This window comes from Phalacrocorax carbo, chromosome 5 (genome assembly GCF_963921805.1).
Source record: "Phalacrocorax carbo chromosome 5, bPhaCar2.1, whole genome shotgun sequence".
NCBI lineage: Eukaryota > Metazoa > Chordata > Aves > Suliformes > Phalacrocoracidae > Phalacrocorax > Phalacrocorax carbo.
Window position 1 is genome coordinate 46,802,668 of NC_087517.1, and position 15,296 is coordinate 46,817,963.

Genomic DNA, 15,296 nt, shown 5'->3' on the forward strand with positions numbered 1-15,296 from the left:
TATCAGAACACTGTTCCTAATTAATCCTGAGCTTTTCAATATTTAAAAATGATAAAAGCTTGAAGTATGAGAACTGTCTTTCTTAATTCAGATTTTCACTTTCTTAATAGTATGTATATGGAATATAGGTTGTATCAGTCTTGTGCAGATTCCCTAAAAATAATAATAAAAATAATTTGCCTTTAAGCTCACTGCCTGTCCTTTCCTGGTAGTTATTTGTGGGACAACCTTCTGTTGGCTCTCGCAGACGACCAGCCATCAGACTTCAGCAAGATGACCACAAATTGGTAGGAAAGCTTCATAAGCCTGTATTCATAGACTCATTTGCTTTGTTTGAATCAATACTGGCACACTTGAGTACATTCAAATTAAGAGAAAAAAAAAAAATCAACAAAAGCAACCCCACAAGTGGCAAACCTTACTCTTTGGGGTCATTTCTTTCAAGATAATCTCACTGACCCAAACACAGCCAGCTGGTCCTCTAAGAAATCAAGGCAAGCTGCAGCACTCCAGAAGGACATCTCTAAGTGATCCCTGAGACAGGAGGACCACCCTGAGCCTGCCATACAACATCCAGTAGCTCCAGAGGAGAGAAGGAGCTTGCATTTTTCTGAACGCCAAGGGAAGTTCTTCTAAAGCATTTTCACTCTCTCAGTGCTGGTACAGAGACTATTAAACTCTTCTTATTCCCCGCTTCATAGGTCTCCACACAGTTGTTTTAAATTTATGTTGCTACTGTTTGTATTCTCTAGCACTACAACTGTTCCTCATACAAAGACATAAACAGCAGTCATTCCAGCTCCAAAAAACCCCATATGTTCTAAAAAGACATCAGACAACGTGTGGGAGGAAGAGAGGTACAGTGAGGAGGGGAAACGCTTTGCCTAAAGTCATACAGGAGGACAGTGACAAAGATAGGAATGTTACTTTTCGTAAAGCAGATCTAAACTCAGGAGGTCCTAAACTGCTAGCCAGACAAGTTACTGGCAGCTACTGAAAATCGTAGGAAGCAAAAGCATCGCAATACTGCAACTGATGGAATATAGCATCTTTGGCTATATCATACAATTTTTAGGGAGAGGTTATGGGTATTCATCTGCTTTTAATATTTTTTTCCTGTAAGAGGGAAGGAGAGAGGGTTAGAGAGTGCAGAAAGTAGGTTGTAAGCTCCATCAGGAAACTTTTCTGACCAATATTTTCAGTCTGTTACAAAAATTTGCCATCATAGGTGATGCAAGATGTCCACAGTTGATGGAAGATCCCAGCCTCCATCACATTGTAAAACATGTTGCTTGAATGTGATGTATGGTATTTTAGGGTTTTCTTTCTTGTATGGCATCAGAGCAGCCCTGGCCAGTACAACCATGCCATCAACAGTGAATCAAAACCACCACTCCATAGGTAGAAGCACCTGATTCTCTTCCTGTAGCTTTTGCCCTCAAAAGCCCCTGGATGTCAGGAGCATGGTGCTATCTGCAAACAAGTGGAGACTTCCCCCCCCCCCCCCCCCCATCTATACTTCATTTCTGGGTATGCTCTGAAAACAACTGAGGAAAAAAACCCTTTTTTTGGAGAAGAGAGGATTTTGCCATTTACCTGTGGTTATGTCATCCCTAAATTAGACTACTTTGGTGATATGTTTAGCAGAGCCAGTCAATATGAAATGAGTTACTAAGTCTCATTATTAGAAATCATATTCAAGTTCAGTTGGTCAAAAGGTACCTCAACAGGCAATGGAAAGAAACAGGCAGTTTGAACAGGCAATTTGTCATGCTCTACAACAGGGAGGGTGGATCACCCTCTCAAGATAATAATCTTTTCCATTTACTGGAAATAGAGCCTAGACAACTACCTTAGCTTTATTTTAAAATAGCTTAAATGGAAGGAGATGAATGTCATCCTTAAATAGCTAGCTCATCCTGCAGAGTGTCACACCTTTGCTCCGTAAAATTCACTGGCTTCCCTTTCAACATGCTGCCCAACTTGTCTCCTAAGATCAGCACAATTAGCTTTTCTTTGACTAACATTTGAACATAGCCAGACCACTCAAACCCACCCTTCTTTGCATTTATACAAGAGGGTTGAAGACATGGAGATGAGAAAGGTGAGTTTTCCATTTGCCTTCTCCAGAGTGGGAGCCAGTGTTCCCTGGTAGATGGGTGAAATCTTTAAGACAGACACTCTGTTACTGATGTTAGGTCAAATTTATGCTCTTGAGTAGATCTTTTTGCTTCCCTGCTTCAGTTTTATATACTGCTTATGCAGTACATTTACAGGAATTACCTATAATTTCTGAAAATGCAGTTAAGAGGAAAGCATGGGCTGTTTTAAAATTAGTTGTATGGCAGATACAGCATACAGTAGTCAAGCAGCAAATGAACAGCTGTACATACAAATTTTATGAGTAAGGTAGTACACATTCCCTTAAAGTACTCTAACCAAGATTCAGAAAAAGATTACGTGAAGTCAGGACACTGCAGTTTTCAAGAACCATTTCAGTTGCATGTTCTCTGGCAATGCAAGCAGAGCAAGAAGAGCAAAAAGTCTGCTATCTCCTTTTTATGTGTGTAAATTTATACCAATTTACAGTATGGTCATGCACACAAAACTAGTGTTCCTACCTTTTGTGTGATATTGGCATACAGTGCACCTAGTTGCATTTCCTAATAAAAAACAAATACTGCAGCACGCAAGGTATAAACTGACATGAGTATCAACAGCTAATTTTAAGTGCCCGTTGGTACTGTCTATGAGCATTACCTGTGGTGATCCAGAAAAGGCCTATTTTAATTCCATCTTTTGTCAAAGCCAAGGATAGCCATCCATGCTCCATGTATTGCTGCTTTAGGTTCTTATGGACCAGCCTTACTCTCCGCTTAAATCCTGGCATCAGTTATCACCAGTGAGACTGATGCAGAAGAAAAGAGTTCAGCACGTGGCAATCGCTTGATTTGACCATATGACACATTAGGAAACCAAGTCATAAGATGAATCCTCTGCACCAAGAGAAGCTTTTGTGTATTACATTTTAAAACTAGCAAATGAAACGGAAGATTCATCAAATATATTTAAGTGACTCCCAAGTATTTATCAACTACTACAAAAGTAAAGCAGATCAGTTAAGAAAACGGAACAGAAGCAGCCTCTCTGCGTGCTGCTTTAGTTCAAGGAAAAGCCTTTGCTCTTTTTTCTAGCTCAGATGGAACTTCTTTCCATTTACTTGTACCTGCCTTACTGGTTTCCCCTCACTTCTATGTGAGAAATCTCTATAATTATCCCAGTCCATGGTCCTAGTGGTGGTGTATCAGACCTTCCAGAAGGCGATCTTCCTCTTGGAATTTATATAGATATAGCTCCAGTCAGCAACATCCAGCCTTCAAGTAGTCTTGGGAAGGGAAGGCTTTGACATGCTGTTAGCCCTGTTGACAAAAATTTAACACATTCACCCATTTTTAATAAAAAAAAAAAAATCTACACAATGGTAGCACTTGCTCATACCTCCATCAGACTTTCTAGATGAACAAAAATTACTTGCAGTAAAACAGAGGTAAAATTTGGATTAGAACTACTCATCTTCAACTATATATAAAAATATTCAGGGATCCTTTTATTAAGTAAAAAGTTACAATATTAAAAAAATTACACTGACATCATCGTTTCCACCACTGCCATACTTGCTCTTAATTTGCATCACTGAAAGAGGAAAAAGATTAAAAAAAAAAGAGTAAGTTCATAAGCATTGTTATTTCTTTAAAAAGAATCACTAAGCAGCATGCTTAACACTAAAAGCTAGAGGGTAGGTCTCATGACAGACAAGTGATTTAGTTAACTTACACTTATTCCCTTCTGCCACAGAAAAGGAGTCAGACACAGAGGTGCAGGGAATTTTCCATGGATATGCAGAAAATTATTGTCTAATCAGGAGTGTTAAAGGCTTTCCTGCCTCCCAGCTCTCTCTGCTTCTGAGGAAAGGCTGTAGCTCCCCAAACCTAGACTCCTGCAAACGGCGCATGACACAAAGATTACAGGAGAAACTGTGTTTTCTTCATAAACAATTTATTTTATTTCAAATATGTGCCCCTGTTGATTCAACAATGATGCCTGGAGAATCATGTCCTCGACAAACCAGAGAGAGAACTGATTTGGAAATTTTCCACCTGACTTATTTGCTGCTGATACTTTGACATTGCCTCCCTCCTCCTTGGCAGCTGAAAGTATGGCTCGGAGTGAGCGTGAATTTGCACCTCATTCAGAAATGGCTAAAATTCAGTGAACAAAGAATCAGTAAATTGACCATTCAGGGAGGCAGAGGGCTATGAATATATAGACAAATATAAAACATCTTATTGGGATTTGTAGCGATTCTTTTTTCTGCATGTAAGATTAAAAACCACTTTACCTTTAGTGTCCTGCTGTTCCCTCCTCATCCCCCAACAGAAATAAACAGTTCAAAAAATGCTTGATGTTCCAAATGTGTTTTTATAAACATTTAAAATCCTGTCCCTCTCCTTCCAAAAAAGCAGATAATGGGGTATGGAGTGAACAAGACTGGACAAAGTGGGAGTTTCACATGGACGACTTGCTGATTATCTCTTCTTACTATTTGGTATGGGCGTGTGCTTTGCATTTCCATTGACTTAGATCATAAGACATGAAGCAAGTTATTTTGGATGCTGATGCCAATCTGAGCATTAGGGAAAAACTAACAGTGCCTGGGTCCTGGTACAGGTGGTCATGGACTCATGGTAGTTTCTTGGTTTAATATTTACATGGATGTTTAAAATTATGGTCTGTGAAACATATTTTCCAAAGATGCTCCTGTATTTGAGGAAAAAAAAATAAAAGAAGCCTTGATCCAAATCCCATCTTTTTTTAAATGTCTGGTTAAAAATTTTGATTCATCAATTTATCTCAGCACACTTAAAAGCAGAACAGAATAATGACTTTTTTTTTAAAAAGATAAAGATTCTGATCTCTAAGGAGACCGTCGCTCTTTTTTTGTAAGTAAATGACACTGAATGGTACGGATTCGATTCTTTGCTGGGGCAAACTCCGGCTGAAGTTTTAGTGTTGACTCGTACCATTTCATCGCCTTTTCAAACTCTTCCTGTAAAGAAAGGAAGAAGATTGCAAATAGTCAGATTCTAAAAAACAGTAAACACATTTTTTATGCCTTTCCTGTCCTAAGTACTTGAGTAGTGTGGTATGCACAAAAGTAAATGAACCAATCCTTGTGGTTTAGGATTTTTTTTCCCATCCTCCCCCAAATAACTCTGAGATCTTCTTGGGCTAGTGACCCAGTTCTGCATATTCCATGGAAGGGAGTCAAACTACTGCAGAGCATTATTAACCAGCATCCTTGCCTTTTCCTTTTAACAGTAGATCTTAGCATTCTTGCTGTAAAAGTAACTCTTGAAAACACATTTCAGTCAGAATTAACATAGATCAAGGCTTTAAAGTCTTGGGCAACGCAAAAACACCAACTTTGCTGAAAAGCCAACATTTTTAGAAACAACTTCCAATAGCCTATTAGAAGAAAAATGAGAGAGGAAAAGACCCAAAATGTTCTGGGGTTTTCAGTCACTTTTAACACTGGTTTTGTTCTCTTACGTTCCTTTTCTCAGTAACTTTATTTGTCCAGTAGAGGTTAATATTAATTTCTAGCCACATTATAAACACTAACTAGGTCAATGTGAGTTATAAAGTCTTGATTTTTAAAAAAAGCGTACAGTTTTAACAGGAATTACATAGAAAATCCTATATTAGTTTGTGGGAACACTGACAAACAGCAATGAAAACAAGAATCAGGTTCTTCCATTTTAGATGTAATAATTTACATTTGTTGCGATCTGATATTATTTTGATGTTCCTTTAGATTCCCACATTAGTAGTTTCTATAGCATCCATCCAAAGTTCTCAGTCCTTAACATGGCCAACTGTTTCCCCTTTGTCAGGCAACTTACTGAAAGGTTTTGCAAATAAAGGAACCTTGGCCTCTATGATGTTATACTATTAATTAGCATGACATCTTCTACAACCTGTTGGTCAGACTCAGCTCTCAAATACAGCAGGTTAAATATGATGTAAATAAACTAACTTGTCTTTTTGTTAGTGTAATTTGATCCAGAAGATTAATTTTGTCCTGTTGCTACAGTCATTTAATATAATGAATACGGGGCTTCGTTGAGTATCTCAGATTCAGGGAGAACCAAGTTATCCTTAGGCACTGTGCTCACTTTAAAAAGACATTGGCAACTCAAGCATCAAACTTCTATTTTGCTCCTTTCAAACTGTCAGAAGTAACACCTGAATAGAACAAAGTCATGCCTTTCTTCAGTTTGTTTCCATTGTGCGTTTGACAGTACTGTGTATTTCAACTCTTCTCAACCCTGATAGCCATAACACACGATTACCTGCTCAACTTGCCCTGTTATCTCTGTGACTCCCTCAACCACAGGAGCAAAACATTAAGGACCAATCTATGACAAATGCTGAAAACTGGCAGGAATACATAAGAACACATGTAATTGAAAACACTTTTGACACAGACATATATATCAATTATGTCTCAAATTTAATGGTGCTTCTTTTACCCTTCCAATATAATGGCCCTGCTAAAGATAAGGACGGAACACTCAAGGACCAATATAGCATTTGTAAGATAAAAGGAACGAATGTTTTGTGTTCAGAGTAAGCACTGAAAGCTCAATTGCAGATTAGAGTATATAGACAGTATGAAGAAATTTGAGCTCAATCTGTGAATTATTCTGGGTGTTGATAATCCAGATACTGAAATTAAACTTCCCTTGTGTTTGTTCATCGCTACAGTGAACTGGGTTTTACTTATTATGCTAAGCTCAGCTCTTCAGGATTGAGACCAAATTTATAATTAATTTTCCAGTATAAAAATATCCTATGTTTAGATGGGCAGCCAACCAAAACTATCAATTGTTTGCTACTGTCTTAACAAAGCTTTGCAGACGGCATTATGAAGCCAGCTTTGTAAACATTCTAAATTATAAAAATGTTGGCCTTCAAGTACTAAATGAGTAATAAGAGTAAAATGAGTAATAAGAGTTTTGGCATTCAAAAAATATTATTTCTCATTTATCCTACCCAATTTCTTGAGTGCTGCTCCTCCAAAATTATTTGTGAGAATAAGATTTTTATATATATATATAAACACACACATATATATACTGCACCAAAGACAACACATAACTGGGTGACAGCACACTCACCATTGCTACGTAGACATTTGCCAGTGTAAAATGATTAACCACAAAGTGTGGCGCTATTTCCACTGCCATGGTAGCCACAATGATGGCATCATTCCAGAGTTTTGCGTTGTGGAAGATGTTTGCCAGGCTTATTAGTGGTACATCCTGGAAGAGAAGAGCAAGCGATAAACAGTAAAGTTCTTTCCATTGAAACTGCCTCAGGATCAGCAAGACAAACAGAAGACTCCACCACGTGGCCACTCTCACTTGGTTACTGCCCACTCCACTATCTGGTGACTTTGAAAGTGATGGGTCAGACCTATTTTACTAAAAGAGAGCATTTGGAGCTGAGTTATAAACAAAAAACGTCACATATACACATCTGCTCACAATAGTAACAAACAACTAAGAAATTAACTCACTTAAGCATCCTAGTATGTACCTTTATTTTTCAGATGCTCTTACACTAGTTTCTCCCAAAAGATGAGATGCATTCTCAGAGACAAGAAAAGCTGTTTGACCACCCTCCTTCAGTTCTTGCGTAAGAGGGGAAGGAATATGAATAAAAGGGGACAGCAGGGAAGTGAAGAAAGGTCTAACCATTAGTGCAACTGATACACTGTTTTTTATCCTACCTCTGCCACAGAATCCCTGTATGATGCTGGATAACAGCTATAAATAAAAATTTCTCAGCCAGTCACTGATGGTATGTTTTTTATTTCCTGGATTTCCAGACTGTGACCTTGTCTGATGGACAAAACTGTTGATCCCTGACAGCTGTAACGGACTCTCTGGGAGCTGGGCTTCACGCCTTCAAAGGACAAAATACTGCTTACTACTGAAGTCTTAGGTGCCCTCAACAGGACAATAAAAAATTTCGGATGTATTTGATCCCTGCCTCCTTGACCTCTACAAGGCAAGGAATACCTTTGGTGGATAAGTCATTTGTGTCTGCAAAGCAGATATTATGGAAGTCAGAATCACAAAAGCAGCCCACAGGAAAATTCATTACCTGTTATTTACATGAGAAATGTCAACAGAAAGTAGCGAGAGAACATGAAACTGAAGAGGAGGATAAAACAAAATATTAAGTAGCTGTTCATTCAGTGCTAACTCTTATTGAGTTCAAGTTGCAGCTGCATCTTTACAAACAAGACCCACAGTTTTCTCTGCAGGCAGCTTTGGTGTGGAGGATAAAAACAAGGCACAAATTCAGAGAGTCAGCCAGTCCCAACCAACATTATATCACATTTCTAGGAAACAGCGCTAGTAGTGCAACACCATAATCTTGCCAAATTGTAGCTTCCAGTCCATACTCTGACCCTTACAAGGCACACAGTTAAGGGCACCATTTCTGAGGAACCATTCCCAGGTACATAAAAAGACAGGAAAATAAGCAAGAGCTTGTTGCGTTAGATCTTGGTTCCAACCTTGTTTTAAAAGGACAAGTGCAAAGAGAGAGAATTATAGGGGACATAGATACATAGGATGTGCATTTCTGAGTTGAGGCATATCTACTGTTAATGGCTAAATCCTCCTAAGTAAGAGTGTAGACTACGTTGCCGATTTACTCTCCACATCTTAGGTTAGAAGACTTGTCCAGACAAAGGCTCATGAAGATTCAAAGTCCTACATAACAAGTGGAAGTTCAAGCCTACATTGAGCAGAGAGATGTCAAACCCACTGAACTGCAGGAAATTCCACTGAACCTCTTTTGTAGTTGTCTTTTTTAATTACTATTATTTTTTAAAAGAGTCAGTCCACACTGAACAGGTGGTGGAAGTCTTGAGATTTCACCACAACTAGCTCATACCTAATACATTATAGACACTTGATACACATAGTGCTGGCCTTAAAAATCATCTGTGAAAGCTCTATTGTGACAAGCAAAACATTTTTTCATCTGGGTAGTGGGTACATGTGTACACACCTTCATGTGATGGGGTGCATAGTGCAATGCTTGCCGTAAGCAATCAATTGCCTTCTTTCCTTGGCCTTTCACCCTCCAGTAAAGAGCTGCCATGCTAGAGAGGACCCATGAAGTCTGATTCTGGCAAAAGAAGATCACAAAAACCAGTCACGTAAACACCTGTAGTGAACAGTCTTCCTGTCTTTCACTCCTCCAATTTGATATACTGAGTTAGAGAGTGTTACACTTAAAAATAGCATTAAACTATTTCAAAGCAGCAAAAAGTTTTTTATCTAACAATACATATCCAATAGCCAGGTAAGTGAGATTGCCAAATGAAACACAAATTCCAAATGCAACATAATTTTCTTAAGAAAAGAATAGCAGCTAAATAGCTTTAAACAGCAACAACAGTTTCAGCAGCCACAACAGCTTCTAATCAGCCGTCTGATGCTGAACGTCTAGATGTGTAAAGCAAAAAATTTAGCTAAGTTACCTGATTGGACTCGTAGGCTCTCTGTAGTCACTGGAAAGAGAAAGGATGCTCTGGGAAGCAGCTCAGAGCAGAAGCCTGACAAGCCTAGCTGAATAAGTTTGGTGCCTCTAACTGGCGGGCTCCCATGTCACGTGTTAGGAAAGAAAATACTATGTGCTTGAATTCTGTGGACTCCGATACAGTAAATGAATGTTTACACTCACATATGCAATTAGATAAGTAGCCATCTTGATTTGTTTGATTAGCTCTTGTGAATACTGAATGAGGCTGGTAGACAGAAGAACTGCATTTTATTTCCAACTCAGCTAGCGTTACTGAGAATTCTGTTTCTGGTCTCAGCACTAAATTTTCATCTTATTTGGATAAAGCTTGCTGTCTGCAGGGGGAACTGTAGTATGTAGGAAAAAAAGTTAATACACATCTAAAGTGAAAAGAAACTAACTTGTAACATGAGCATAAGAGTAACATCTTTACTTTCTGGGAACGATAAAGCTATACTGGCTTTAGTTTCAAAGCATAGTAAGTTCCTCAGATGGCTTTCGGTACAATAGGCTAGGGACACCAAACTTGTTTTGGCTGAGCCCTCTTTTCTATAGCAGTTTGGGACATCCTCCCCCCTAGCCGTAAAAATGTAAAAACAAATCCTGCATCCTTATCTACCTCATAGACCCTGGGAAAAATATGTCCCTAATCATCTCCTCCTAAAGACCTTAGCTGAGGTCCCTAGCAGTCAATCTAGCAAGGAAGCTTGGCTTTCTCTGGGGAGAACTGGAAGTGCAGCCTTGCACATGTTGCCATACTGCTGCCTGAATGCATCTGACACTCCAGCCCAGTAGGCAGAGATGAGAGGAAGCCCTTGCCTGTCAGCTGTCCAACCGCTGCATGCCAGGAGCATGACTGGAGAGTTGAGCCATGGTTTAACTCAACCTTCCATAAGCTCCCAGTCAACATAGCACAAAAAGAAAGAGGAGGGCTGAGAACTGTTGAAATAGTTTTATATATCTATATATCTATATATATCTTAACAACCAGCAACACTGCTCACTACAGGGCTGGAAACATTTGGGAATTTTACAAGGTTAGGTTTTAGTAGAGAGATATGCAAGACACCTGACAGTGTAAGCACAGGATACAGCTCAACAAAATACCTGTGAGGGCATTACAGATGCTGAATAGACACAAATCCCTAGTCCAAGTACTAATACTTTCCTTGACTGGGGTTTCAGACAAACAGTTCAAGACTGGATTGACCACTACACATCAGTCATGAGCGGTACGCCCATACTTCTCATTTTTCTCATTTACACATACCTTTTCCAAAGCTTTGGCTATTCGAGTACCAACTTGTTCTAATGATTGTGGTGAGTACTGGTCTTTGCCAAGATTCTGTAGCACCTGTGGAAGAGGAAGAACAAGTGCATGGATGCTGGAACCTTGTAAGAGACGTCCCTCGCCTGTTGGTTGGTTTCTTCACCAACCGTTTACAAACTCTGTAACTTGTTCCAACCTAAACATCACTGTCTATTTTCAGTTAATACTACCTGTATCATCACAGTGTTACAACTCCATGGCACCGAATACTAAGAATGGTAGAAGATTACGTATGCTCAATAGGACTTTCACTAATTCATCCATAAAGAGCTATAAATACAAAGACACTAACACTGTTCTAGGATTTCCCTCAGGCCAGATCGTAGGTGGCTGGGAAAATGTTCTGGTAAGATATTGCTTTCAGCTTGCGCTGTTCTCACAGTTTTATCCAGGCATTCACTCAGTGAGGGTCACTTCTGGAGACAGGGCACTGAGACAAATACATGTTGAATCTGCCATGGTATGGGTAGTTTTTTGTGACAGCCTTCAGTTCTGGCATACCTCTTTCAGTTGACTTTCTCCAGTGTAATGCAAGCTGGCCCGACTAGAGACACCGTGCAGGTGGTCCAAAGTATGCATACTGGCTGGTAGATTTGGGTTACAAAGGGGCTCCATGGCTGGTTCTTGCAGCTGTGTGGCAAAATCAATGTGTTCTGTAATGCTACAGAGGTCATAAAACAAGTTGAATCAGTCAGGAAAAGAAAACAGAAGAGTCATTACAAAGTTCTCTAGTGAGTGTACACTGCCCAGAACCTGGCAGAATCTCATTTTGGTAGCTGAAGAAGCAAGAGAACCTGGATCTTCCATCTGCACTTGCACTTTTCTTTGCAAGTCTATTGATGAAATACTACATAACATTTTCAAAACTTTGAAAGCCTGGCAGTTGTTTCTTACTTTAAAGAATACTAAAATCTTCAGTTTATGCAGACTGAAGGCCATGTAACTGTCTTGCTTTGTGTAAGTAACTTATTTAAGGTTCATATACAAGACACTTACTCAATGTTTTTAGCAGAAACAGCAAGCCATGTGCTGGCTACAGTTGTAAGCTCTATCCTGCGGAGTTTCAGGCATTCATCAGGACTTGGCCAGCCAAGGCTACGATAGTCATGCCTTTTTCCTTGAGAAAGGAAAAAAAAATATATAGAAGAAACTGTCTGGAAGCAAAAAGACACTCTATTTCAGTACAATGATTTACAAAATACTTTATACCAGTGGATACAATCCCTATGCTGTAAAAGTCAGTCCAGCAGCCAGATTTCTTTAAGAACATTGTTGAATCTAAATGGACTGAATGGAACTTGTGGGATCCAAAGACAGATTAGGAGGTGGAGTTTAAAAACCCATTTCATTACACTTTTTCAATAGCTACACATTAAGAACAATCACCACTCTTGTTTACAGGTAATGTCTCTACTTAAACATCCTTAAAGAAAGTTCATAAGTGAGTCATCATTTATGTTCTTTAGCTACAGTAAAAACTAATAAAAGATGATTGCTCCATCTTCTGACAATCCCAGGTGAAAAATACCGCCTTTTCTTTTCAATTAATATTGTTTAAAACAGACAGTAGTTTTTCCTGCATTCTTACACTCAAGATAGCAATACTTCTGAAACTATTAAGCTATTACACTTCAGCCCTCCCATTTTGCAGAGAAGTTAACCGTGGCAGGGAAAGGTTAAATAACTTGCTTTATGTTAACAAATAAATCACTGAGAGGAAAAAAGAACCTGATCTTCACATTTGAACCAAAGCCTACTGAAATCTTTCCTGTACATTTGGTGGATACTGTACCAAATCCTAGGAATCTAGCTTGCGTTAACTGTTAGGAAACATTTTCCTCTCATATCAGAAACACCCAAACTGTTTGGAACATAAGCAAATTTTGTTGTAGCTATAGATTTGCACAGTGGGAAGCCAAATTTAACGTGCCAGTCTATCACACCAGCTACATAGGCAGTATTTCAGTATTTATTTCTAGTTACCTGAAATTTTGCCCATTTGGATGCAAATCCTATTTCCCATCCAAGGTATAGTAAAACGCTTCACCATAATTTTGCAAAATAACTATGAAGTCTGTAATACCATATCTTTTGTAAAGTATTCTGTTTAAAGGAAAATTAACTTTGAGAAACACTGGGAAGCTTCAGATCAGTTCTCATCACCACCACTGTGAACGATCTGACTGACTGTGAGGTATGGAAACACTGCACAGGGACAGTTCAGTAGTCTGCGAAGTTGTCAAACACAGGACAGCTAGTGTCATTTCCCTGTTCTACCAGGAACTCCCCAGGTGACGTCCAATATATTACTTAAACTTTTTATGATTTAGTTCTTGTAAAGAGGGTGTCAGCGGACCCTGCCTCATGGGAACATTAGGAAGATAACTACTTTACAGTCGAGGGATGCTGTGTAATAAAGGCAGAAAAGTAGCTCCCAGGAGAGAAGATACATCAAGGAAAGGACATGTACGTGCTCACAAATGATAGTCTGTTTTCATGGAATCCCTCCACCTATTTAAATATTTAATTCAGTAACTTATATCTGTCAGTTGCTAAAAAAAGGAGCTTGTTAAAGATTTAATGTAGAAGTCTTGAAAAATGTGAAATCACTGTCTAGGTCATCAAACTGCCAAGGACTAAAATGTATTGCAGAACCCATCTTTGCTTACACATCAGACCTATGACAAAGATTTTACCTCCACTGAAATCAAGGTAAGACAAAAAGTATGGGGGCCAACTACTTTAGTTCCCTTCTCCGGCATCATTAGGTTCCAGCAGCTCTAAACTTCATCCTGAGCAGTCCTTTGCTGATGATTTCTGTCCACCTGAATATACCATTGGAACTAGCTTGCACCATAATAACACATCACTCTCCAATTCCTGTTACTCAAGTAGCAAAAGCTCCACCTCTCTCCCCACACCGCCTCATCTATGTTGGTGCAAAACTCTTCTCCAACTCCAGCCTTCTGGAAGACAGTCTCTAAATTTTCACTTATAATATCACCAAACCAATTACAACAGAACACTTAATTTATTTTTAAATTTTATTTTTATTAGACCAAGTTTCCTGCCTTTTGTTTTTGAGTTGTGTCTTATGTTTAGTCAGTAATAAATTCAAGCTCTCATCCTACATTTGTCCCCGAAGGGGTGTGTCTCACCTGATTAAAACTGAGAGAAGTTAGTTTAAGGAAAAGACCATTAACACCTCCTCTCTTTTACTACTACTTCTCACAATATCTACCTCTCTCATTCTCCACTCTTACCACCTCATCCCCAGAAGTTCAGGAAATTAACTAGAAAGTTTTCATTCAGCAGATAAAGTTATGTTGCACTTCATGAAGAAGGTGCTGATGGAGGAGATTTCTGATTTTTTCATGTACTCATCTAGAATGCATATTTCACTATGTGGACTTTGTGATGCATATTTATGGTAATAAACCAGAGTAACACAAAAACTGCAAACAACTTGCTTTCTCTATAAGCAGCAGGTTACCTATTGGTCCAGGAGAAGGTATCTTTGGTCCACTGATCTCTAGGGCAGTTTGGTACAAGTTTTCATTTTCTCCATTAATCCCTTCTTCCCCGTTTCTCCCAACTGGTTCCTGGAGATCCAAGCTTTCAGCTTTTGGTTTCTTTAAACGTTTGACCTGAAAAGTGATCTACCCGAAGAACAGTATTGGCAGGTTAACTGTAGGTAACACCATGAACATTATCAGCTCCAACACACTACTTGTTTTAGCCCAAAGATTCAATTTCAGATACTTTACAGATGAGATCTTCCTTCCTCCCTCCTCATCTCAACCCATTCTCTAAGCTTGCTCACTTTCACTGCATCACACCGTGCAAACTAAGCACATAACTTTAATCTCCAACATAAGAGAAAACCAGTTTAACCGCTTTTAAGGCATTTTCGATTATATATTTTGTTTGTAACATGACGACAACAGATATTTCATTGTTTTCATGCTAACTGAAACTTCTGGTTAGAAACTTTGTAACTGTGAACAAGAAGTTTGAAGGCATGCAGCATCATTCAACACCTAAGCTCATGCTGCTGATAATCAAGACTTATGATCATAGAATCATTCAGGTTGGAAAAGACCTTTAAGATCACTGAGTCCCACTGTAAACCTGACACTGCCAAGTCCACCACTAAACCATGTCCCTAAGCACTGCATCTACCTCCAGGGATGGTGACTCAACCAATTCCCTGGGCAGCCTGTTCCAATGCTTGATAACCCTTTCAGTGAAGAAATTTTTCCTAGTATCCAATCTAAACCTTCCTTGGCACAACCTGAGG

The 15,296-nt window shown here is 39.0% G+C and overlaps 1 protein-coding gene across 2 annotated transcripts in view; it reads right to left on the reverse strand.

The window, feature by feature from the left end:
• Nucleotides 1-4,039: 4,039 nt before the first annotated feature.
• TTC17 (tetratricopeptide repeat domain 17) overlaps nucleotides 4,040-15,296 on the reverse strand; it is a 63,589-nt gene continuing 52,332 nt past the window's right edge. The window contains exons 19-25 of one of the 2 annotated variants that reach the window (XM_064452298.1): nucleotides 14,490-14,655; nucleotides 11,993-12,113; nucleotides 11,498-11,657; nucleotides 10,937-11,020; nucleotides 9,151-9,270; nucleotides 7,242-7,385; nucleotides 4,040-5,107 (exon numbers count right to left, since the gene is read on the reverse strand). In XM_064452298.1, coding sequence (XP_064308368.1) covers nucleotides 4,976-5,107; nucleotides 7,242-7,385; nucleotides 9,151-9,270; nucleotides 10,937-11,020; nucleotides 11,498-11,657; nucleotides 11,993-12,113; nucleotides 14,490-14,655 — 927 coding nt within the window. In that variant the 3' untranslated portion in view covers nucleotides 4,040-4,975. Of the gene's footprint in view, nucleotides 5,108-7,241; nucleotides 7,386-9,150; nucleotides 9,271-9,625; nucleotides 9,656-10,936; nucleotides 11,021-11,497; nucleotides 11,658-11,992; nucleotides 12,114-14,489; nucleotides 14,656-15,296 lie in introns of those variants that run through there. The other variant, XM_064452299.1, reaches the window with a different exon arrangement.